General features: G+C 54.3%; 1 protein-coding gene across 1 annotated transcript in view; it reads left to right on the top strand.

Annotated features, from left to right (window-relative positions):
* The window catches only part of C18H16orf74 (chromosome 18 C16orf74 homolog), a 44,211-nt gene that overhangs the window by 11,051 nt on the left and 8,049 nt on the right, over positions 1-25,111 (top strand). Inside the window, exon 2 of the mRNA XM_003820851.5 lies at positions 4,751-4,796. Coding sequence (XP_003820899.2) covers positions 4,769-4,796 — 28 coding nt within the window. The 5' untranslated portion in view covers positions 4,751-4,768. The remainder of the gene's footprint in view (positions 1-4,750; positions 4,797-25,111) is intronic.

Below are 25,111 nucleotides of genomic sequence, written 5' to 3'. Positions count from 1 at the left end.
CCTAAGTGCTGGGATTACAGGCGTGAGCCACTGCGCCCGGCCGAGCAAGGACCATTTCTTACAGAACACAGTACAATAATCAGAATCACAAAACTTAATATTGACCCCAGACTGTCACCTAAAATACAGTTGTTTCTCTTCTGACCGTTTTATTACTTCTTTTCTTTTTTTGAGACAGGGTCTTGCTCTGTCTCCCAGGTAGTGCAGTGACACCATCACGGCTCACTGTAGCCTCCACTTCAAGGAGGCTCAAGCGATCCTCCTACCTCAGCCTCCTGAGTAGCTGGGATTACAGGCATGCACCACCATGACTGGTTAAATTTTGTATTTTTTTGTAGAGATGGGGTTTCGCCATGTTGCCCAGGCTGGTCATTACTTTTCAAACAAACACACCAGTATGTCATGCTCTCCTATCTCCCAGTCTCAACAGTAAACAGCATCCCGCTGCTCTCATGGTGACGCCTCCCTGTGCCCCACAGCATTTTGTTGTTGTTGTTTTACTGGAGTATTTTACAGCAAATTCCAGACATCATTCTTTCTGTGAGAACTTCCGTACAGATCACTGGTTTTCAAACCCTGGGTTGAGACATGTCAAAATCCACCGGGTGGGCTGTGATCAATGCTGAACAAAGACAGGATAAAAGGGAATAGATGATAAAATCTGAGTACTTTGTGCAGGGCCGGTCTGCGCTTGGTTGGGATGTCGAGTCTGGCTTACCAGCAGCCACAGTCCAGGGAGGTTTGGGAAGCCTGGCCAGCAGAGGCCCTGGGGCTCTGTGCAGCTTTCCCTCTGGCTTATTTGTGGTTGATCCTGACGTCAGGGCTGCAGGACCCCTTGGCAAGGCTGGCGGCAGGAGAGCCAGCATGGGCACAATTGATGGGGGATGGAGATGAGGTCTGCTCCGCCCTCCCCTGTTCCTGGAAGCTCTGTCCCCTGGGGACTCCAAGACTTCCCAGGTCTGCCTGGTCACTAAAAGCGTGGGCTCCAGAGTCCAAAGTTCTGGCTTCAAATCCCTGCTCTGTCACTTGCTACCCAGATGACCTTAGGCAAGTTAACTAATTTCTCTGTGCCTGTTTCCTGTGAGATGGGGACAGGAACGGTCCCAACTTCATGGGGTTATAGTGAGGATTCACTAACCATGAATACACATAAAGGGCTCTGAACAGTGCCGGGCCCATGGTGAGTGCCAGGAAATGTGCCTGTCGCTCCCACAGGCCTGGGCCCTCCGTCCCTCAGCCCCAGCCCCACTCCTCCGCTACCCCTCACTCCTCCCATAGGGAAGGATTCTCTCTCCTGCATGTGAGAGTCCTGCAGGGAGCTTTTTAAAATCCCAGTGCCAGGCCCGGCGCAGTGGCTCACACCTGAAATCCCAGCACTTTGGGAGGCCGAGGTGGGTGGATCACTTGAGGTCAGGAGTTTGAGACCAGCCTGGCCAACATGACAAAATCCCATTTCTACTAAAAATGAAAAAAAAAAAAAATTAGCTGGGTGTCATGGTGCACGCCTGTAGTCCCAGCTACTCGGGAGGCTGAGACAGGAGAATCACTTGAACCTGGGAAGTGGAGGTTGTGGTGAGCCAAGGTCACGCCACTGCACTCCAGCCTGGGCAACAGAGTGAGGCTCTGTCTCAAAAAAAAAAAAAAAAAAAATCCCAATGCCAGCCACACACCAGATCAATTGACCCAGAATCTCTGGGGGTGGGACTCAGGCAGCAAGCAGCATTTTGTTTTTAAGAGACAGGCTCTTGCTGTCACCCAGGCTGGCGTGAAGTGGCACGATCAAGGTTCACTGCAGTCTCAACCTCCTGGGCTCAAGTGATCCTCCCACCTCAGCCTCCTGAGTAGCTGGGACTACAGGCACAGGCCACCACACTTGACTAATTTTTTTAAAATGTTTTATAGCCAGGGTGTGCAATCTTTTGGCTTCCCTGGGCCACACTGGAAGAAGAATTGTCTTGGACCACGCATAAAATACACTAACACGACAGCTGATGAGCTAAAAAAAAAAAAAAAAAAATCACACAAAAAATTCATAATGTTTTAAGAAAGTTTACGAATTTGCGTTAGGCCACATTCAAAGCCACCCTGGGCTGCAGGCAGCTGGAGGGCTGCGGGTTGTACAAGCTTGTTCTTTGTTTTTTGTTTTTGAGATGGAGTTTCGCTCTTATTGCCCAAGCTGGAGTGCAGTGGCATGATCTTGGTTCACTGCAACCTCCATCTCCCAGGTTCAAGAGATTCTCATGCCCAAGACTCCTGAGTAGCTGGGATTACAGGCACCCACCACAACACCCAGCTAATTTTTTGTATTTTTAGTAGCGATGGGGTTTCACCATGTTGGCCAGGCTGCTCTCGAACTCCTGACCTCAGGTGATCTGCCCACCTCGGCCTCCCAAAGTGCTGAGATTACAGACGTGAGCCACCGTGCCCAGGTGTAAGCTTGTTTTATAGAGACAGGGTCTTCTTATGTTGCCCAAGTTAGTCTTGTACTCTTGGCCCCAAGTGATCCTCATGCCTCAGCCTCCCGAAGTGCTGGGATGACAGGTGCGAGTTACCTAATCCGGAAGAAAAGGTATTTTGTAAAGCTCCTGGGTGATGTGCGGAGGCTGCAGTGCCCAGCTCTTCTTGGCTGTAGTGTGGATGCAGGTTCTGAGTGGGCAGGGCCAGCTCAGGGCCTGAGACTTTGCATGCACAGCTCCCGGGAAGCCTGTGCTGCTGTTCCATGAGCCATTCTGGGAACAGCAAGGCCCTGGATAAAAGGCCTAGCTGGAAACCTCGACCTCCTTTCCCTCCCTCTCTGTCATGAGGGACAGCAGCAGCTGACATTGTTCGGACTTCTCCTCTGTCCCCAGCACAGATCACTTCCCCACACTCAGTTCTCGCTGCTGCTCAGTGAGACTGTTATGTGCCTCACCCCTTTTTACATTTTTTTTTTTTCTCGAGATGAAGTCTCACTCTGTCGCCCAGGTTGCAGTGCAGTGGCACGATCTCAGCTCACTGCAACCTCCACCTACGGGTTCAAGTGATTCTCCTGCCTCAGCCTCCTGAGTAGCCAGTATTACAAGCACCCACCACCATGCCTGGCTCATTTTTTTATTTTTAGTAGAGATGGGGTTTCACCATGTTGGCCAGGCTGGTCTTGAACTCCTGATCCACCCACCTCGGCCTCCCAAAGTGTTGGGATTACAGGCGTGAGCCACTGTGCCCGGCCAGCTCATCCCATTTTAAAGATGAGGAAAATGAAGTCTTGAGATAAACTATCCGTGATCACATGGCTGGGAGTTGCCAAGCTGGGACCTGGCCCAGCTAGTGCAATGGGGAAGCTCCAGAGACCACTCGTAAGTTGGAATGGCTGCCTTTCATACGCAGCTGGCCCAAGCCTGTTCCCATCAGTATCTCTCGCTTTCCCTCCCTTCCCAAGGCCCCAGTCTATGTCTTGGTGGTATCACCCACCCATGTCTTACTAGCTCCACCTGGACTTCCAGCTCCTTCTCCTCCAAACCCTTCCTGGCCTGCCATCTTCACATTCACCTCCCCGATTTCTGGCCCAGAGCAAGCATCTCTGACCTCAGCAGGCACAGGAATCCCTGGGGCCTTGTGCACCTGGGTGGGCCTGAGCTGCTGCCTTGCTCCCCAGCCTCCGGGTTGCTGATGCTACCAATCCACCAACAGCCTGCACATGAGGGCCAGGCCTGGGGTCTCCTCACAGGCACTAGCCACACACCCCTCTAGAAAGCAGACTTGCTCCTTGGCGTCCTCAGAATAAGCTCTTAACTCCAAACCAGCCCCAGAAACCCCAGGTCCCACCCATCTTTGGCTTCTCCCCACCTGTTCCTGCCTGACCTCCCATCCCCTGGGGCTCCTGCCACGGACTGTTGCTTTATCTTCCTCTGGATCTCTGCACACTACAGGCCCCTGTGGGGTGGGGCTCCAGCCTAGGGATTAGGACAGTCCTGGGTTCTAGTCTCAGCTCCACAGTCCCTAGTAAGCTGGTAGCCTTGGGCAGGTGCCGCCACCTCTCTGAGCCCTGATTTTTGTGTCTGTGAAGTGGGGACAGTAATAGTACCTTGCGGGGCTGTTACTGAGGGGTGAGTGTCAAGAGCATGCAGAGGCCCCGCACCACTGGCTGCTGCTTCTATTTTTCAATTGCTTAGAACTCGGGATGCCTCATGTTGCAGGAACATCATGAGAACACTGGTTGGGACAATTCTAATACCCGTGGGCTTGGGGGGGCCACACGTCCTCTATAGCTCAGGCTGTAAGATCTCCAAAGAACCTGCATTAGGGGGAAAAAAAAAAAAGCAGCATTAGAACGGGAGGTACATGGCCATGGGGGCCTCTGGGCCACCCCCGAGCCCTGCTGGCAGGTCTTCACATCTCTGCAGCTGCGGCCGTCCTGTGGCTCTTGAAAGGAAAGGCTTGGTGGTGTCGGTTTCCCATCATCAGTTCACTGCAGCCTCCACCTCCTGGGTTCAAGTGACCTCACAGAGCCAGGGCTGCAGACGCCGCCTTGGCTTCCTGTATATTTAACTTTGAGGCACCCGTAAGTTATTTCCACCAGCACAGACTCCATCTTTGAGCAAATCCAGCCCAGATGTAGTTGGCAGGTGGCATGACCTGGAGGCCGGTGGTTTCTCTCCACCACAACCTCCTGTTTTGCACTCATCAGGGCCAAGGGTGGGGGCCTGGCTGCACGTGGCCAATACAAACAAGTCGCGCCCTCCCCTCTCTCAGCGCTCTCCTCTCTCCACAGGCCTGCAGAGGTGCCGACATGGGGCTTAAGATGTCCTGCCTGAAAGGTAAGGCCTGAAGCTCTGCCCCCACCAGCTCTCATGGCGGAGGGGGTGCTGGGTTGGGGGGCAGGAGAGAGGGGAGTTGAAGCCCTCTGCCTTGCAGAGGGAGCAGGGCACCATCCCTTAAAGCAGTCCTGTACACAGCAGGTGCTCTAAAAATGCTTGTCCTGACTCTGAGCACCCCTCCAGGCCTTCCATTTCACTAGCAGTGGGTGACTGGGAAGGTGGCAGTGCCTTGGGGCCTCAGTTTCCCCCTCAGGGTGCCTAATCTCAGGCTGTGGAGAGTGAGGGAGGAGGAGGCCTTTGGGAAGGAGCCAGGCACATGCTGGGCTGTTTGCTTTCCCAAGGACACACCCGGGGCCTGTTATCACCCAGACAGGAGGTCCAGCGTCCAGGTGGTAGGAGAGAAGGCCAGCGGGAGAAAGTTCTAGAAGGACACAAAACCACTGAAGGGTGTTGTGGGTGTTAGCAAAGGCAGCCCAGACTTCTGTCCTGTGTGTGGATGGCCCTGGGGCACCTCAGACCAATGTTGCAGGAAACCTCCCATCCCAAGTCCATTGCTGCCCCTCTTCTTTACCTTGGTGACAGTTGCTTTGTTCTCCCCAGCCAAAAACCTGGGAGTCACGTGGGTGGCCCCTGGTCTGACTTGCGGCCCCGCTGCCTGAGACCGCCTCTGGCTCCAGGTGTCCCATGGCCAGTGGTGTGAGTGCCGAGCTCCTAGCCTGCCCCGGGGCCACCTACCTGACCCCAGCAGCCCCTTCCAGGCAGAGGCCACCTACCCACCTGGAGAGGTGGTTGGGAGCTGAGCCAAGCCTGGGATCAGCCTGCATGGTGTGAGTTGTGGCCTCACCAATGCCTCTGTGAGACCTAGATCAAGGGCCTCAGTTTCCTTATCAGTAAAATGGGGATCATGGCGGACCCGTCTCAGGTCACCAGGAGCACGAGAGCAGGGCCTGGAACACTCTGGCGGTGGCAGCTCTTAATTAATTGTACTATTTCCTTCGTCAAATTCACCAGGCTCTGTAGCCCATCCTTTGGGTTTAGGCAGACTTAGGGCTTTTAGATGCAAGCTACAGAAGCGGATACTGGTTAACAAGGAATTTACTGGAAAGCCGAGGGGAGCCCACAGGAAAAGTGAAGTAAGGAGGCGTGAAAAGGCCCCTGCTGGGAGCCGGGATGAATGGACCACCCTTCAGATTCCCAGGTTGGGAGGAATCCGCCCCAGGAGAGCATCCGATTGGCCCAGTTTAGGTCTTAGGCCCGCCCCCTCGGCCTGGAGGGAGGTGCATCTTGATTGACAGCTCCTCCAAGACCGCTTGCGGAGAGATTGGTTCCCCTGGTGAAAATCGGGGTGTGGTTTACTAAGCGGGATGGGATGCCGGACAGACACAAACAGCCCACGTCCCCTCCAGGACCTGGCTTCCTCTGAGACTCCAGGCTGACCCCACAGAGGAGTGGGGAGATGTTTGTTGAATGAGTATCTGTGAGTGGCTGAGGTTAATTCAGCAGCAGACAGTGGTTGAGAGGGTCAAGCCTAACCCCTTGAAACTTGAGGACTTTCTTCCCTTAGACATGAGTTCCCCAGTGCCTGGCACAAAGTAGGCATTGAGGATACTTTTCTTCTTTAAAAAATAATATATATCACATAAACTTACCGTTGTAACCGTGAAGTGTACAAGGTTAGTGGCATTAAGCACGTTCACAGTGTTGTGCAACCATCACCCCACCCATCTTCAGAATGAAGGTTTCATCATCTCCAACTGAAACTCTGTCCCCATTAAACACTAACTCCCTGTTCCCTCCCCAGCCCTTGGCAGCCACCATTCTACTTCCTGTCTCTAAGAATCTGCTCAAGGGACCTCGTGTCAGTGGAATCATCCAGCATTTGTCCTTTTGTGTCTGGTCTCCGTCACTCAGCGTGGTGTTTTCTAGGCTCATCCACATTGAGCATGCATCACTGCTTCTTTCCTTTTCACGGCTGAATAATATTCCACCATGTGGACAGACTACATTTTCTTTATCACTTCTCCAACGATGGACACTGGGTTGTTTCCACCTTTTGGCGATTGTGTCAGGACATCTTTGACGGAGAAACCAGGCCCCTGGAGGTATCTCTGGGACGACTTTTCTTCCAGCCCAAGGCCGGGACTTGATCAGGAAGGTAGACCAAGACTCTGCAGATCCTGACAGTGCCTGGGAAATGCACTCCCACCTCCACCCACCCCCGGGCCCTCTAGAGTGAAAGCACAGGCAGCCAGATCAGGGCTCGTGGGGCTGGGAGCTTTTAAAAGGACCGCCTTCCTGTCGGCCCCAGAGCTGCTAAGTGTGCTAAGTGCTGGAACAGCGCCTGTCCCGAGTGTGGCTTGTCCATCCATTTTTCATGGCTGGCTTTGGTGCTGCCGGCCCCTGCCCACCCCCACTTACCCAGCCTGGGTCTCTGGAGGTGATGAGGCCCACACAATCATGGGGGTGACTTGGGGAATGGGGATTAGGGGGCCAGAACTCTTTTTTTTTTTTTTTTTTTTTTTGAGACGGAGTCTCGCTCTGTCACCCAGGCTGGAGTGCAGTGGTGCAATCTCGACTCACTGCAACCCCCGCCTCCCGAGTTCAAGCAATTCTCCTGCCTCAGCCTCCTGAGTAGCTGGGATTACAGGCGTGTGCCACCACGCCCAGCTAATTTTTGTATTTTTAGTAGAGACGGGGTTTTACCATGTTGTCCAGGCTGGTTTTGAACTCCTGACCTGAAGTGATCCGCCTGCCTCAGCCTCCCAAAGTGCTGGGATTACAGGCGTGATCCACCACACCTGGCCCAGAGAGAATCATTTTAACTCGACATTTGAAGTAGCCAGGAACTCTGTAACATGGGGTCTTACTGTCCTAGGGCTGCCGTAAGAGATGACCCCAAACTAGGTGGCTTAAAAGAGGAATTTATTCTCACAGTTCTGGAGGCCAGAGGTGTGACATCCAGGTGTGAGCAGGGCCTCGTTTCTTCTGGAAGCTCTAAGGAGGCTCCTTCCTGCCAAGCTCCTGGTGGCACCAGCCATTCTTTGGTTTGTGGGCTTAGCTCCAGCCTCTGCCTCGTGGCACATGGCTTTCCTCTTCTGTCTTCCCTTCTCTTTTAAGGACAACTGTCATTTGCTTTAGCACCCACCCTCGTCCAGGGTAATCTCATCCCAAGATCCTTAACTCAGTTACATCTGCGGGGCTGCACGGTGGCCCGTGCCTGTAGTCCCAACACTTTGGGAAACTGAGGCAGAAGGATCTCTTGAGACCAGTCTGGGCAACGTTGCAAAACCCCATCCCTACAAAAAATACAAAAATTATCAGGGAATGGTGGCATTTCACGCCTGCAGTCCCAGCCACTTGGGAGGTGGAGGTGAGAGGATCCCTTGAGCCCAGGAAGTCAAGGCTGCAGTGAGCTGTGATCACACCACTGCACTCCAGCCTGAGTGACAGAGCCAGACCCTATCTCAAAAAAAAAAAAAATGACATCACAAAGATCCTGTTTTCAACAATGTCAGATTCCCACTCACTGGTTGCAGTTAGGTGTATCTTTTGGAGCGGGCACCGTTCAGCCCTGGATACGATTACTCTCACTCCCTGGGGCCTCAACACTACACGCTGCCCAGGGCACCAGGAGGAGGGACCCGCCAGGACCCAGGCCCTCTGCCCCTCTGCTCTAGCCCCGCAGCCTGGCCCAGGGACTCAGACCCACCCACCTGTTTCCAGGTGACCCTCCTGTACCATGCCCCCAGCTCCAGGCCTCCCTGGGTTCAAATCCCAGCTCTGCCCCTTAACGATTTGGCCTTGGAGCAGGGCCAGCTTCACGGGCATGTGACCTCTGCAGCTGCACAGGGCCCCGTGCTCAGTTTAATGCTCTTAATACATATTGAACAATGGGCCTCACATGTTCGTTTTCCACTGAGCCCCACAAATTACACAGTGGTTCCTGCCTTAGGGCAAGTGACCTTGTCTCTCTAGGCCTCAGCTTCCTCTGGGGTAAACTGAGGCATCCTGCATCCAGCCCACAGGTTTTATTGAGTGCTGGGTTCTGGAGAGGACTTGAAGAATCATAAAGACAGGACTCTGCTCAAGGACATGCTATCTAGAGCCACACCATCCAGTAGAAATAGATTTTAACGTTTCTAGCAGTCCCATGAATAAGGTACAAAGAAACAGGTACGATTACTTTTAAAATGTTTTATTTAATTCAGTATACTCCAAACATCATTTTAATGAGTGGGGTCCAGTTCACTGGTCTGGGAGGTTCAGTCAACTGATCTGGGGGGGTTCAGTTGTCTAGGGGATTTAGTTTTGTGATTTGGGGGATTTTGTTGTCTGGTCTGGGGGGGTTGTCTCGTATGGGGGAGTTGGTTAGTTGGCTGATCTATGGAGTTTAAGTTGTCTGGTCTGGGAGTTACTTGGCTGGTCTCGGGGGCTTGGTTGGCTGGTCTGAGAGGGTTTACCTGCCTTGTGTGGGGGTTAATTGGCTAATCTGGGGGTTCAGTTGGCTGGACTGGGGTTACTTGGCTGGTCTTGGGGGTTTAGTTGGCTGGTCTGGGGGTTTAGTTGTGTGGTCTGGGGGTTCAGTTGGCTGATGTGGGGGTTCAATGGCTGGTCTGGGGGTTCCCTCGGCTGATGTGGGGGTTCACTTGCCTGGTCTGGGGGATTTAGTTTGCTGCCCTCCTTTCCCTTCCCCTCCAGTCTGGGAATCTCTCCCTCTAGAACCAAAGTAGGCTTTCTGAGCCGGGAGGCACCTTGGCACTCATCTTGGAAAGCCTTACATTACAGATAGGGAAGTTGAAGACCAAGGAGAGGAAGTGACCAGCTACAGTCACACCAACTAGAAATGAGACTTGGGCTCCTCTAGGGAGGCAGCTCCGAGACCCGTTCTTATTCCCTTAGGAGGCGTGGTTACGGGAGGCATGGGCTGAACCCACTCAGCAGAGTGTGAGGGTCACAGTGGGTATGACGTTCTTCCCTGCAGGCTTCATCTCACCCGCTCTGACCAGCCACAGCCCCAGCCCTCGCCACCTCCTCCTTCCTCAGCTCCCCCAGGGGCTCTGAGGCTGTGTAACTGCCCAGGAAGACACAGGCCCCTTCCCTATTGGGCTGGCTTTGTGTCGATGGCACCCGACTTGGCTGGCTGGGATGGGATCTGCCCACTGCTGGGCTGGCTTCCATCTCTACCGTGCAGGACTGTCCGGTGGCTGCTGTGACAAATGACCACACACTGGGGGGCTTAAAACAGCAATTTTTATTCTCTCATTGTCCTGAAATCGGCCTGGCAGGGCCGCCCTCCCTCCTCAGCTCCAAAGGAGGAACCTTCCTGCCTCTTCCAGCTTCTGATAGCTTCAGGCCTCCTGGGTCCAGTCTCTGCCTCTGTCTTCACGTGGCCTTCCTCTCTTCATGTTGCCCTGCATTCAACCTCCCTCTCCTCCTCTTGTAAGGACACCAGGCATTGGATTTAGAGCCCCTCCGCCCCCAAATCCAGGATGAGCTCATCATGAGATCCTTAACTAATTACATCGGCAAAGACCTCATTTCCAAATAAGGTCATATTCTGAGGTTCTGGGTTGATGTGAATTTGGGGGACACTATTCAGCCCCCATTAAGTCAGTTCACCTCTGAGCTTCCCCTGTGGGGGGCAGGAATGTGCTTCTCCTGTCTGGCAACAAAGACTCTGCCCAAGGGTGGTAGATATTGAGAGGGTGGCACAGGAGGAACACAGCTGTGCCAACACCCCTTTGTTTCCGAGTCCAAAGGAGAGGGGCTGCAGAGTCCCTCTGCTCAAGGGCCTGGCCGTGGTGACTGTGACCCACGGGAGTGTCCCACAGGCCAAAGAAAATCTCCCTCGTGCCTCACCCTATAAGGGTTGGCACGTGCTGGCATCAACAGGATCTGGGCATGGCACCCTCATCACAGCTGAACTCTACAGACAGGGAGGTTGAGGCACAGGGGACCTCTCACTGGCTCAAGGCCACATGGCCAGTGAAGAGAGGTTGGCTCCACAGACGGAAGGGGAAAGGGGGAGTCGTCTCCTTGGTCCCTAAGTGCACCCTCTCCAGGTTCCAGCAGGTCGGCACAGCCAAGGAAATGGCGTGGTCCTGCTGCATGGTTCTCAGTGGGGTCCGGGACCTTCTGTATAGGCATCACTCAGGAACCAGTCAGACCATCAGATTCTCAGGACCCACTGGATCAACTGAGTCAGGAACTCAGTGTTTTCAACACGTCCTCCGGGGGGATTCCAGTGGCTGTGTAACTTTGAGGACCACTGGCAAAGTGGCTCTGGGGTCAGAGATCCGAGTTCATATTCTGGGTCTGCCTCTGACTGACTGCAACGTTGTGCAAGTCACTTCCCATGCCCAGGCCTCAGTTTCTGTGTCTGTAAAATGGAGTGGTGACTGGGAATATCTCCTGGGTCAGGTCTCGAGAGTTTTCTGAGATAGGCACTAAAGATGGCACCCAAGGAGCCGTTACACCTTCCTGCTATGGAGGTGGCTGCAGGTGTGCGGGGGCCTCCGCAGGAAGACTTAAACTGCAGGCATGGGCTTTCCCACTAGAGTGGCTGGCTGGGGCGTTAGGGCTACCTGGGAGGACCCCTGTGATCTGTGAGGTTCTGTGGGGGCGGGGTGGGCGTCAGCTCCAGCCTGGGTTAACTCCAGCATAACCATGGATACAGGCTCCTGGGAATGAGACTGGTCCCAGCAACTGTCCTGGGGAAGGTCCCTTGGGGCTGCCTGGGGCTTGGTGGAAAACACGAAGGCTTTGTCCTGGGTTGGTAGTTTGTCATTGTTTTTTTAATTAAACTTTATTTTTTAGGACAGTTTTAATTTACAGAAAAATTGAAAAGATAGTACAGAGAGTTCCCACACACCCCACACCAGATTCCGCTGTTATGAACAACTTACACTCACACGGTCCACTCATTACAGCAAACCAATCAATACAAATCCATTGTTATTTATTTATTAGTGTTTTATTTATTTCTGTGCTTATTTATTTATATTTTTGAGACAGGATCTCACTCTCCCTCTGTTGCTCAGGCTGGAGTGCAGTGGTACCATCACAACTCACTGCAGCCTTGATCTCTGGGGCTCAAGTGGTTCTCCTGCCTCAGCCTCCCAAGCAGCTGGAGTATAGGTGTACAACACCATGCCCAGCTAATTTTTTTTTTTTTTTTTTTTTTTTTTTTGTAGAGAAGGGGTCTCGCTTTGTTGCTCGGGCTAGTCTTAAACTCTTGGCTTCAAGCCTTGACCTCCCAAGGTGCTAGGATTACAGGCATGAGCCACCGCACCCGGCCAGATCCATTCTTATTAACTAATATCCACACTTTTTGTTTTTTTGAAACAGGGCCTGGCTCTGTCACCCAGGCTGGAGTGCAGTGGCACAACCTCAGCTCACTGCAACCTCCACCTCCTGGGATCAAGCCATTCTCCCACCTCAGCCTCCCAAGTAGCTAGGACTACAGGCAAGAGGCACCATACCCGGCTTATTTTTTTGCATTTTTAGTAGAGATGGAAGTTTTACCATGTTGCCCAGGTTGGTCTTGAACTCCTGGGCTCAAGCTATCCTCCTGCCTCAACCTGCCAAAGTGCTGGGATTACAGGCATGAGCCGCCGCACCCGGCCAAATCTGTTATTATTAATTAATGTCCACATGATTCCGATTTCCCCCATGTATTTTTTCTGTCGCAGGATCCCACATGATATTTAGTTGTCACACCTCCTTAGGCTCTTGGCTGTGACAGTTTCTCAGACACTCCTCGTTTTTGTGGGGACCCCAGGCTGCCAGGCATGGCTGTGACTCCCTCGCTCGGGGGGCTCAGCCTGGGGCTGATTGGTGGTTGGCCGTTATGATACCCATTTTTCCGATTTGCCTTCAGAGGCTTGCGTCTAGCCCCTGGTCAACCCAAAACCCAGAATCCCTCCATATGGCCCCGTGACAGTGTGAATGCCTGGCTCTGCTGGCGGACAGCTGCAGGCCAGAATTGCGTGAGAGATTGTTCCCTCCACAAACGTTTATTGCGTCCCTACCGTGCACTGGGTGCTGGCCCAGGTGCCGGGGCTACAGGGATGAACAAGGCAGTGTGGTCCTGGCCACTGGGAGTGTACAGAGGTGAGGAATGACCTTAATGCTAACTCAGTGCTGGATGGAAGCTAGCACCTGCCTACCCGGGGTGGCTAGGGGTGGCATCACCCAGGAAGCACCCCAGCCTAAAGAGCTGGCCTGGCACAGAGCGAGGAAGGGGTGGCTGTTTCCGGTAGCAGAAACTCATGGGCACGGGCTGGGAAGCAAGCAGCAGCCTGGCGTGCATGGTGGAGGAACTGGAGGGGCCACAGCGCCGGAGAGGATGGTAGCAGCCAGGTGGAGCCAGGCAGAGAATATGGAGTTTCCATCCCTGGGGACAGGAGCTCTGTGAAATGGGAGGGTGAGAAAAACGTTCATTCCACTAATACATTTCAGCAGTGTTCAGAACAAACTGGAAATTTCATACATTTGAAGGGAGATCACATGGTGGAATCCAGTCCCCGCTGAACCAGGAGTTAGAAAATAGCCAAGGTCAAGTGCCCCACTTCCCTGAGCTTTCCTGTCCCCGTCTTTAAAATGGGCTCAGGCTCCTGCCTGCGGGGATCCTGGGGGAGGTCTTCACCCGCTGCCTGCCAGTGCCACCGCCATGTTCCAGGGGTCTTTGTCTACTCTGCTGACCTCCACACCCAAGCTGCGAACAGGAGCCAACGCACAGTCGCTGTTCCATGGTGCTGGTTCCCTTCCAGTGCGGGACAGAGCCCAGAGGAGAGTGTGTCCCGGGCAACTCCACACAAACATGTACTGAGTACCTGCTGCATGCCAGGCAGCACACTCAGCCCTCGGGATGCAGCAGTGAGCAGCACAGAGCTCCTGTCCATGGGGGAGAGACGGAAATGTGGAATGGTGTGTGTGAACAAACACACACCCAGCAGGCTGGATTTAGTGGTGAGTGCTGTGAAGGGAATTGAGCAAGGGGGTGCAGTCGAGGCGATGAGGCAGGGTGAGGGGTTCTCTGTGGTGCCGACACTGGAGTCAGCCATGTGGATGCAGGGAACAGTGTTCCAGGCAGAAGGAACAGCAAATGCAAAGGCCCTAAGTCAGGACCAAGCGCACTGAGCTGGTGAGCAGCGAGGAGGCAGGTATGGAGGCCGGGCTGAGCTGGAGGAGCTGAGGTCCCTGGGGCCAGCAGGTGATAGAAGCTGAGGTGTGGATTGAGAACTTCAGAGTAATACAGGCCAGGCGCGGTAATATAGGCCAGCACTTTGGAAAGCCAAGGTGGGCAGATTGCTTGAGGTCAGGAGTTTGAGACCAGTCTGGGCAATGTGGTGAAACCCCATCTCTACAAAGAATAGAAACATTAGTTGGGCGTGGTAGCATGCGCCTGTAGTGCCAGCTACTCAGGAGGCTGAGGTGTGAGGATTACTTGAGCCCAGGAGATGGAAGTTGCAGTGAGCCAAAATTGCCAAATTTTGCCAAATTGCCAAAACCACTGCACTCCAGCCTGGCAACAGAGCAAGACCCTGTCTCAAAAAAGAAGAAATACAAAGCACTGGAATCATTCTAGCCCAGGAGTCTAAACCTCCACCCACATCAGAATCTTCTGGAAGGCTTCCAAATGGATGCAGCCACTGCCCATTCCCCAGAGGTTGGGATGAGATTGGTGTGGATGGGTCCCAGGCACTGGTACTCTAGGAGGCCTCCTAGGTGATTCCCCTGGGTGGTCCAGGCTGACAGCCAATGCCCTTGCCTTGCAGATGGGGCTGCGGTGGGGACTGGCTGCCCAAGGTAACAAGGAGCAAGTCAGCCTGGCTGGGAACCCAGGTGTGCAGGCTCAATTCCAGGGCTCTTTCTGGAACCTTCTGAACAGATCTCTGCCCGGGAGGCAGGAGCTCCTGAGAGACACCCCACTCCAGCCTCCCTTCGGCTCAGGGCATTGGGGTGGAGCATCAAAGCCTGTTTTAAACGAGGGAGCAGATGGCGTCTGATCTCGCCCCGCCCCCTGCCCAGGGCAGAGCGGGCACCCCTCCTGGCTTACAGCAGGGACTTAGCCGGTCCCCCCCATCAGTCACCCATGCTTAAGCTAAACCTCCGGCACCTGATATCCTCCGAAAGGAGGGAGGCCAGCAGGTGGGAGACGAAGCGCCATTTCCAGCCGTGCCTGGGTAGGTCAGCCCGGCTGGTCTACACCCCAGCACTCTGTGTTAGTATTCGGGTGATAGTTCCCAAGGATGTTCTCCTCCTCACACTCCTGGCTCCGTGAGGTCAGGAACCACGCTGCCTTTTTCATCCCTGTAGCCCTGGTACCTGGCCCAAGACTTGGCACACACAGACCACGCAACAAATGTTTGCAGAATGAATGTGCTCTCAGCCTTAGCCACCGTATGGAGACCCTCCTCGGACTGACCCTCCCGCCAGCCGGGGTGGCTGCCCTGTCATCCCCATTATCCTCATCATCCCCATGATTCCCATCATCCCACAGGGAGCTCAGCGCTCCCAAAGCTCACACCTCACCAGGCAGGTTCGGCTCTTTCCCTCCATCTCCTTTCATCCGCATAGCAAGGCTTCTGTGCTGTCCACTGTCCCCACTGTAGCTACAGAAGCTGAAGTGTCAGGTGGTAAAGCTCCCACCTGAGGTCACCCAGCCAGAGTATGGCCGAGCTGGATCCCTAGGGGCCTCAGGAACACAACCCAACCCAGCAAGTCCAGAGTCCAGACAGAGCCTCCCCCTCGTTCCCTGCAGTTTCCTTAGGGCCTGGCCTGCACCACGTGCTCTAGAAGTATCTGTGGGATGGACAAAGGTGAGGAATGAGCCTCCAGGGAGACAGAGGGATGGGGAGGTGCTGGGACTCACGGTCCCACCAGGGGGTCTCCCTGGCTTTGTGTTGCTCAAGACTCGGAAGTCAGAGCGGGCCAGGTGCAGTGGCACACACTTGTAATCCCAGCACTTTGGGAGGCCAAGGCAGGAGGATTGCTTGAGACCAGACTGGGCAACATTAGTGAGACCCCATTTCTACAAAATAAACATAGCCAGGTGCCACTGCATTCCACCCTGGGCAGCAGAGTGAGACCCTGTCTCTGAAAAAAAAAAAAAAAAAAAATCAAAGGAAGTTAGGGCAATGTTGACCAATTACCAGCTGCTGGACATGGCTGGGCACGGGAGCAGACCAGCCTAGTTATCCTGGGCCAGGTCATCGCGGCTGCCCTCCCAGGGGCCTGGTTTCCAGAGAGCAGATGTGTGTCTGGGCAGAGGCAGCCTGCTCTTGTGCCCTGTTTTTGTCACCCAGCAGCACACACCAGGGATGGCTCCTGTCAGCCCCACAGTACTGCCCACCCTTTCCCACAGCTGCACAGCACGGCTACGTGCACGCCCCACCGCCCTTGAACCCAAATCCGGCCTGCCTTGCCCAAGCAGGACTTCAGTAAATATCCTTCTACCACCCACTCAGAAGGTGGCCTAGGGCGGAACATTCTAGATGGTTGGAGGGTGTGCACCCTTCACATTTTGACAGCTTTGCCAGTGACCCCCCTGAAGTCACACCAGCAGCCCCTTCCACTCACCCCATGGGAGATGACCGTGGCCATAGCGTTAACAGCTTTCCCGTTTTTGCCAATCTGTTGGGTGAAAAATGGTACCTCAGGAGAAGTTCATGCTTCCTCTCTTTTTAACGGGAAGCATTTAACTTTTTTTTTTTTTTTTAGTACGGATGGGATCTTGCTATGTTGCCCAGGCTGGCTTCAAATGCCTGGCTGGCCTCAAGTGGTCCTCCTTCCTCGGCCTCCCAAAGTGCTGGGATTACAGGCATGTGCCACTGCACCTGGCCTAACTTCTTTTCTTTTCTTTTTTTTTTTTTTTTTGAGATGGAGTCTCGCTCTGTTGCCCAGGCTGGAGTACAGTGGTGGGATCTCAGCTCACTGCAGCCTCCACCTCCTGGGTTCAAGTGATTCTCCTGCCTCAGCCTCCCGAGTAGCTGGGATTACAGGCACGCACCACCACACCTGGCTAATTTTTTGTGTTTTTAGTAGAAACAGGGTTTCATCTTGTTGGCCAGGCTGGTCTTCAACTCCTGACCTCAGGTGACCTACTCGCCTCAGCCTCCCAAAGTGCTGGGATTACAGGCATGAGCCACCACACCCCACCAGGCCTAACTTCTGATTGAAGTGTAACATACACACAGGAAAAAGATGCAGGTCCTAAGTCAGCTGCTCCATGCATTTCACACTGACCAACAAACATGTCAGCTGCCCAGAAGCCCCTCAAGCTCCCTGTAAGGGCAACCAGGCTCCTGACAGCACAGATCTTGACCTGCATGTGAGCTCCACGTGTCTCTCTTGTTGAGCAAGGAACTCGTGCCCACATCACAGCTGAAGCTCCTCTGAGACCCTCCTCTGATGGCTCAGTGCACTGGCTACCGGGAAGGGAGGGCTGTGCCTCCAGCCGGTAGATGGAGGCTGCGGTCTCAGCTCCTCCACCCGTGAGGGACCCTCGGTCCACGCCTGAACTTCTCCAAGCCTCAGTTTCTGTGAAGTGAGGGCTGACCTGCCTCTCCCAGCGCTAACTTGAGGACTGCAGAAGATGCTCTAGGTGAGGTGCCGTTTCCTGGCTGTCACCCTCAAATGTCATTTGTCACCAAAAAGAACTTCACCATTTAAAGGAGGGACACCGCCTCTGATAGGATGGCCTGTGTGCCCTTAGCTGTGTGATCTTGGGGAAGTGGCTTAACCTCTTTTCGCCTCCGTTTCTTCCAGGATGAGCTGGGCGGGATAACACCAGGGGCTATTTGGATCATTTCAGGAGCCAAGTCCTGTGAAGGCACTGGCATCGTGGCGCCTGGTGCACATAGGCGTTCATAAAACATGCTGAGGGACCTGTCACTGCACTTGTCTCTTCTCAACAGTGGGGCCAGCAGCTCCTGGGGCCCTGGGCCAGGGCTTTCCCGTCAGCAGTGAGCCCCTCTGTAAGATTCGCTGAGGTTGCCTGGGCAACAAAGGCCGGGTCCCAAAGCATGTTGCTGCTTTCGGAGTCCAGGAAAGTCCTGGTCCCTGATCAGGGAGCGAGCAGAGCAAGGCAGTCCTGGGGCCCTGGGCCCACTCAGCGGGAGCCAGGACTCCCCGGAGAGCTCACCTTGCAGAGTGGCTGGACCTGAGCTGGGAGTGACAGTGCTTGGTGCTTCTTCTGCTCCTGAATGCTGCTCCTACCTGGAGCTGCAAATCCAGCCCAGCCTTCAGTCTGCTGTGCTCTCTGGCTGCGGCCTTTCCTAGCTTCAGCTGCCCACAGGGCCCAGGTTCCCCTGGGATACTCCCAGTTTGCTCAAGTAGCAACGTTCACCACCTTTCTCTGGTACTAACTGGAATCGGCCTGCTTATACTACTCCTTCCAAAGCAGTAATAATGGTGCTAATTATATGGCCCGACTAAGTGCCTGCCATTCGACACCTTCCTCTTAGTACCATGCATCCTTATGACAGCACTGCAGTATACAGGTTATTATCTAGGGCAAAAGTTACAGTCAGAGCTGGGCACAGTGGCTTACACCTATAATCCCAGCTTACTTAGGGGGCCCAGGCAGGAAGATCACCTGAGCGCAGGAGTTAGGAAGCCAAGGCAGCAAGACCGCATGAGCCCAGAAGTTTGAGTTCCACCTGGCAACATAGCAAGACCACCATTTCTTAAAAAAAAAAAAAAAAAAAGGTTAGAATCTCTATTCCAATGAGAGGGCTAACTGTGTGTAGCAATTGTTAGCGCCGATAACCCCCTTTGCATTAGGTGACAGAGAGGGTAAGAAACTTGTTCAGACCACACAGCAGGTCAAGGGCAGCCTGGGGGCTTGGGTTCCTCTGGTTTGGGCCATCCTGGAGCCCCTCTGTGTAGCCCCAGGCACTGGGGCCACATGGGGACAGAGGAAGCCAGCAGCTCCATGCCAGGAGTGGCAGCGCCAGCCCTGAAATGCCCAGTTATTGTTGCAGTGAATGACAATTACCCCTGTCATTGAAGATCGTGGGTGACGGGCCTGCTACCCCGACAGCCCCATGTAGAGTTGCCAGATTGAGGAGGAAAAAACATAAAAACAGGAGGCCCAGTTATATTTGAATTTCAGATAAGAAATACTGTCAAGTAGAAGCATGTCCCAAGCATTGCATGGGACATGCCTCTACTAAAAAAACTATTTGTTAACCTGAGATTCAAATGCGATGGAAGGCCCGCATTTTACCTGGTGACCCTGCCCTCCAGGGACAGTTGGCAATGTCTGGAAGTATTTTTGGTCATAGAAGCTGGGGGTGCTACAGGGTCTAGAGGCCAGGGACACTGCTAAACATTTTCTGACACACAGGACAGCCCCACCGCAGAGAATGACCAAACTGTCAGCAGTGCCAAGGCCAGGGGACCCTGAGTCACACACGAGTGTTTCCGTGGCCAGGCAGGGTGCCAAGTATGTGGCTTTTTTTTTTTTCTTCTCATGGTTGTCCTGCTCTTGTTTCCATTTTAGGGATGAGTAGATTGAAGGCTGGAGGAGGGGACACTGCTGGGAAGTGATGGAGCCAGGGCTGGACCTGGGCTTCATTTTTTTCTTTTCTTTGGAGACAGAGTTTTGCTCTTATTGCCTAGGCTAGAGTGCAGCGGCGCGATCTTGGTTCACTGCAACCTCTGCCTCCTGGGTTCAAGTGATTCTCGTGCCTCAGCCTCCCAAGTACCTGGGATTACAGGTGCCCACCACCACGCCTGGCTAATTCTTTTTGTATTTTTAGTAGAGATGAGTTTTCACCATGTTGGCCAGGCTGGTATCGAACTCCTGCCCTCAAGTGATCCACCCGCCTCAGCCTCCCAAAGTGCTGGGATTACAAGCATGAGCCGCCACGCCCAGCGCCACCCTCAATCGCTTTTTTTTTTTTTTTTTGAGACAGGATCTCTCTTGCCCAGGCTGGGGTGCTGTGGTGTGATTGCAGCTCACTGTAACCTTGAACTCCTGGGCTCAAGCAATCGTTCGTTCTCAGCCTCCCAGGTAGCTGGAACTACAGGTGCACATCACCACGTCTGGCTAATTAAAAAAAAATTTTTTTTAGAGATGGGGTCTTGCTATGTTGTCCAGGCCGGTCTTGAACAGAATTGCTGGGCTCAAGCAATCCTTTGTCCTTGTCCTTCCAAAGTGCTGGAATTACAGGCATGAGTCACTATGCCCGACCCTGGACCTGGCCTTTGGAATCTGGGCTCACCACACTGTACCCACACCCTCCACAGCCTTCCCAGAGCACCCAGTGCTAGGATGAGCAGGAACAGACCACGGGAACTGGGAGGGCTGCCCAGGAGGGAGGAAGTGCAGTCAGTGCCCAGGGCAGGAATGTGGTTTGGCTGGGCAGAGCCAGGTGACTGGGCACCTTCCCCCACCTTGGTGTGTCGAAGCTCCTGTATCTAGCTCCTCTCAGGTTGTCTCTCTCCAGCAGCTCATCCCTGACGCAAGCTAGGGCTTTTTCCTTAATTAAAAAGAGATTTAAAACATCCACTGCTGTCTCTATTGGGCCTGGGATGCCTTGAAAAGGTAAAACCGCCAAGAGCTGCCCCAGCCTCATCCATAATAACACAAAGCTTTCCCTGTAATTGGAATTAAAAAAAAAAAAAGATTAAACGCATCTGGAACCCTTGGAGGAATTTATCAGTTTGCTTTTGAAAGACCTGCACTAAATCCAGACACCCGGTCATCTCTGAGGGATTAGTGTCAGCCCCGCTCAGCCCCTGTGGCCCCTATGTTCCTGCCTCAGGGCCTTTGTGTGTGCTGTGGCCTGTGGCCCCTATGTTCCTGCCTCAGGGCCTTTGCGTGTGCTGTGGCCTGTGGCCCCCCCTATGTTCCTGCCTCAGGGTCTTTGTGTGTGCTGTGGCCTGTGGCCCCTATGTTCCTGCCTCAGGGCCTTTGTGTGTACTGTGGCCTGTGGCCCCTGTGTTCCTGCCTCAGGGCCTTTGTGTGTGCTGTGGCCTGTGGCCCCTGTGTTCCTGCCTCAGGGCCTTTGTGTGTGCTGTGGGTGCCTCGGGAATCTCTCCTGCCGCTTTCTGATTGACCCCTTCTGAAAAGCCTTTTCCAATTCCCAGTCTCCCCTAAACCCTGCTTCTTGCCACTGTGAGTGGGCTTATCATCTGCCCCTAGTCCCTGCTTGAACTGACCCAGGATCTTGGAAATATCTTTGTGCTTCCAGCCCCCAGATCACAGGCTGTGCGCAAAACCCTGCATGGCCCCTGCAAGGGCCCTGACTTCTCTGTGCCTCAATGTGCCCGTCTGGAAGATGGAGGCTGCCTCACTGGGAGGATCAAACGATCAGTGCCCAGAGGCACTCACACAGTCCAGCCTCCCACAAGCACTGTTCTCAAAGCTCAGCATTGTGGGCCCCTCCCAGTGATGGCTTGAATCCCTGGGGACCCTCCTGCTTTTTCTCCAGTTGACCCTGAAATCTTGGGGACCCCATTCCTGCTACTGGAGCCTGGACAGGAGGCGTAGGGGGAAGGCACAGATAAACTTCTGTAGAGGCCGTTCTTTCCTCAGCAGTGTCTGCAGCACCTGGGGCCATGCAGGGCACACAGCAGGTGCACAATAAATGCCTGTTGACTGGCCACCTCCCTGGCCCAGGCTCAGAGCTGGGGTGTTACACCTGCGCTGCAAAGGAGGGTGATGTAAGCTGGCTCTGCAGGTGAGAAAGCCCAGGCCGCGAGGCAGCAAAGAAGGGTGACATAAGCTGGCTCTGCGGGTGAGAATGCCCAGGCCGCGAGGCAGTGTCACAGCAGGAAGCAGAAGTGAGATTCAGATGGAGAATGTCCTCCTTCCCAAGCCCCTGGCCATTCCCATAGAATAAGGGAAAATTGTGCCCCAAGAGTCAGGTTGGAACCAGGAATATTTTGCGTAGCACCCACTACAGCTGCGTGACCGCAAGGGGGCGACAAGGCCCCCGACCCACACTCAGGGGGCTGGAACAGTAGCCGTTGGCACCCAGTAGGTGCTGAATGTTGAAGGAATCAATGAATAAGTGCCCTGAGGACACTTACACCTGCAGTTCAAATCACGTGATGTGAATGTAAGCTTAGTATCAACTCGTGATCTGAATGACAGCTTGTGTTTATTACGTGTGCACAGCAAGGCCAGCACTGGAGTTTTCTCATCCACAAAACACATATAGAATCATCGCGCCGCATTGGCTGGAGTGAGGACTCAAGTGTGGTCCTTAACCTCTCATGCCTGCCCACCCGGACCTGGGCACTGTTATTTACCCCAGTTCTGCAGGTGAGGAAGCAGAGGCCCAAAGAGGTGGAGCCACTGCCCAGGTGGACTGTAGCCCAGGTGGGCCTTCTGGCCGTCCATCGCATCGTGGGTCCGACAGGCTGGAGCCCTGTGTGTGTGTGATGGTGGCTTGGGGAAGAGGGCGTGGTCCCATTCAGGGCCTCCAAGTGAAACGTCTGGGTGCAAGCCCAAACACTGTTTTTAAAAGAATCAGGCCGCATGGGGTGGCTTATACCTGTAACCCCAGGACTTTGGGAGGCCAAGGCAGGAGGATCGTTTGAGCCTAGGAGTTCAAGACCAATATAATGAGGCCCTGTCTCTACAAAAAAGTTTAAAACTTAGCCAGGTGTGGTGGAGAGTGCCTGTAGTTTCACCCAACACTTTGGGAGGCCAAGATGGGAGAATCGCTTGAGCCAGGGAAGTCCAGGCTGCAGTGAACCTGAGCCACAGAGAGAGACCCTGTCTCAAAAAAATCAATTCATTAATTTAAATGAAATGAAAACGAACCAGTAGAGGGCGCACGTGAGCCGTGATGCCCGTGCTTGCTCCTGTCTCCAGCGGGTGTCTGCGGTGACCTCTGGGCGGCCGGGAGTTCACCAAGAGCTGGCACAGGGAATGGTGCCCTGACCCCAGGGACCTGGGCATCCTCCACAAAGCCTGGATGTAGCGTCTCGGGCACGGGCTTGCCTGACTCAGGGCTTTTGAAGGATCAGGGCTCCGGATCCCAGCAATGGTGAGGGCAGTGGGGCCTGGAGCCGCGTCAAGCCCCAGCCCTGCTCCCCAGGCTCTGTGTATTACCAGCACGTTACCTCCCTTCTCCAAAGCTCAGTGTTCTCCTTTGTAGCATGGGCGTGATCCTAGTGTTCTCCCTGAGGGATGGTGTGAGGGTTGAATGCAGGAGTGCAAATGGCAGGCTCAGCCCAGAGCCTGGCTCCGGATGCTTTGGAAGTAGTGGTCTCAGCGGAGAGGCGGCATGGCACCCCCAGCTCAGGACCCCCTAGGCCCCGGCCAGCTGGCTCCCCGAGGGTCATTTCTCCCCACACTTGGCAACCCCACACCCCACACCTGGCACTTCCTGCAAGGCTGGTGTCATAACAGTTTTACAGCCAGGGAAACTGAGGATCCAAGAGTAAAGCCACCTGTTCCCACAGTGGCCCTAGCTCAGGGGTTCCCATCCCTGGCTGTTAAAGTCACCTGGGAGTTTTTCAAAATCCTGGCGCTTCTCACAGAGCCTTGAATTAGCCTGGGCTGAGGCCCTGGATAGGTGATGTTAACTTCCCAGGTGATCTCAATGGGCAGCCGCGATGGGAACCACTGGGTGTCCTGGAGCTAGGAGGGCCCAGAGCCGGGTCTCAAAGCCTGTCCAACCTCGCCATGCCAGCACCCGCCTATGTAACCCGTGTGGAAATCCAGCTCCAGGGGCCCGGGTTCTGTGGTCTGGTCTGCGTGGCTCTGCCCCCACTGCAGAGGACAGTGCATGGCCGCAGAGCGGGGGTCAGGGCCTGGTGACCCGGAGCACGAAGCCTCCCCGGAAGTGGGAAGGTCTTCCTGCACAGGCTCCATCCTTCTGAAGCCTTGGGACGGGCCTGGGTCCCTGGGATCTGCTCCCTTCCTTCTGGAATCCCAGGCTCAGGAAATAGGCTTTTAATAGCCCGAGGCAGGCACATAATTAACAAATAACAATTCTGGCCTTAGCACAAATGAGCTCCTTGTCTGGGGCAGGGCTGGCATTTGGTTTTTAATCCCCAGCATTGGCTTCATCCTCCTGAGAGCTTTCCCTCCTGTTTGGCCACCTCTGCTGCTGAGGCTTGGCAGCCCCTGGGGATGTGAGAGGGGCTGGGGTGTCTCTCTCCTCCCTGCCTGCCCTCCCCTCTCCCTCCCTTCCTCCTCCCTCTCGCCTTCCTCCTCCTTCTCCCTCTCCCTTGTCTGCTCCCTCCTCCTCCTCTCTTCCTCTTCCTGCCCTGTCTTTCCTCCTCCCTCCTTTTCTCCCCCCTTCCCTCTCCCCTTCCCTCCCTCTGTCCTCCTTCCCTCCCTCCTCTTCCTTCTCCCCTGTCTCCTCCCTCCCTTCCTCCCCTCTCTCCTGCTCCCTTCCTCTCCCTCCTCTCTTCCTTCCCTTCCTCCTCTTCCTCCTCCCTCCCTCTTCTCCCTCCTCCCTTCCTCTTCTCCCTCCTCTCCTCTCTCCTTCCCTCCCTTCCTCCTCTTCCTCCTCCCTCCCTCTTCTCCCCCAACTTACTCCTCCCTCCCTCTTCTCCCTCCTTCCCTCTCCTCCTTCCCTCCGTTCTCTCCTCCTTTCCTCCTCTCCCTCCAACCCCCTCTCCTCCGAGACTTCTGCCTCTCCAGGGCTCACTGAGAACCTGATCCTTCCAGGTTCTCTGTGTAGGTTTTGTCCTCAAGCTCCAGACCACGTTAAAATGCAAACGTGGGGTGTTTTATTTTAGAATCTTGGAGTATTCACCAAGGAAGGGGTTTGGAGACTGAGCAGGGAAGCTCCCTCCTGTTACAGACATGATCATCAGCGATTCCTTTTGTCGGGGGCCTCCGCAAGGAGCTCTTTGTGGATGATAATAGAGAACACTTATGGGGCAGCTGGCTGGGCGAAGTGCTTTCGTGAATTCATTCATGTCCTCACACGCAGCCCTTCAAGAGGGAGCTGCCCTGCCCACCTGCAGCTGGGGTTCTGGCTGTGGCTTTTGTTTTTGGCACGAACAAGCCTCAGGCTTTCGAGGTTCTGTTATTGCCAGTGTGTCCTAGATCCCAGCTCCCCTCCACAGCCAGTCCTGGATGTTATAGAGCAGGGATTGGCAACCACAGCCCTGAGACCCAATCCTGCCTGATGCCTGCTTTTAGAAATAAAGTTTTATTGAGACAGAGTCATGCTCGTTCATTTCCACGTTGTCTAGGGCTGCTTTCAGGCTGCCGTGGCAAAGCTGTGTGTGTAGTTTGTGTGGCCCACAGAGATCAAATATTTCCTGCCTGGCCCCTTGCAGAAAGTTTGCCAGCTGTTACATGGGATTATGCTACAGGAAGCACCGGCTCT

The sequence above is a fragment of the Pan paniscus genome, chromosome 18 (assembly GCF_029289425.2).
Source record: "Pan paniscus chromosome 18, NHGRI_mPanPan1-v2.0_pri, whole genome shotgun sequence".
In the NCBI taxonomy this organism is placed as follows: domain Eukaryota; kingdom Metazoa; phylum Chordata; class Mammalia; order Primates; family Hominidae; genus Pan; species Pan paniscus.
Note: the sequence above shows the minus strand (reverse complement) of the source record. Positions and strands in the feature narration are given on the sequence as shown.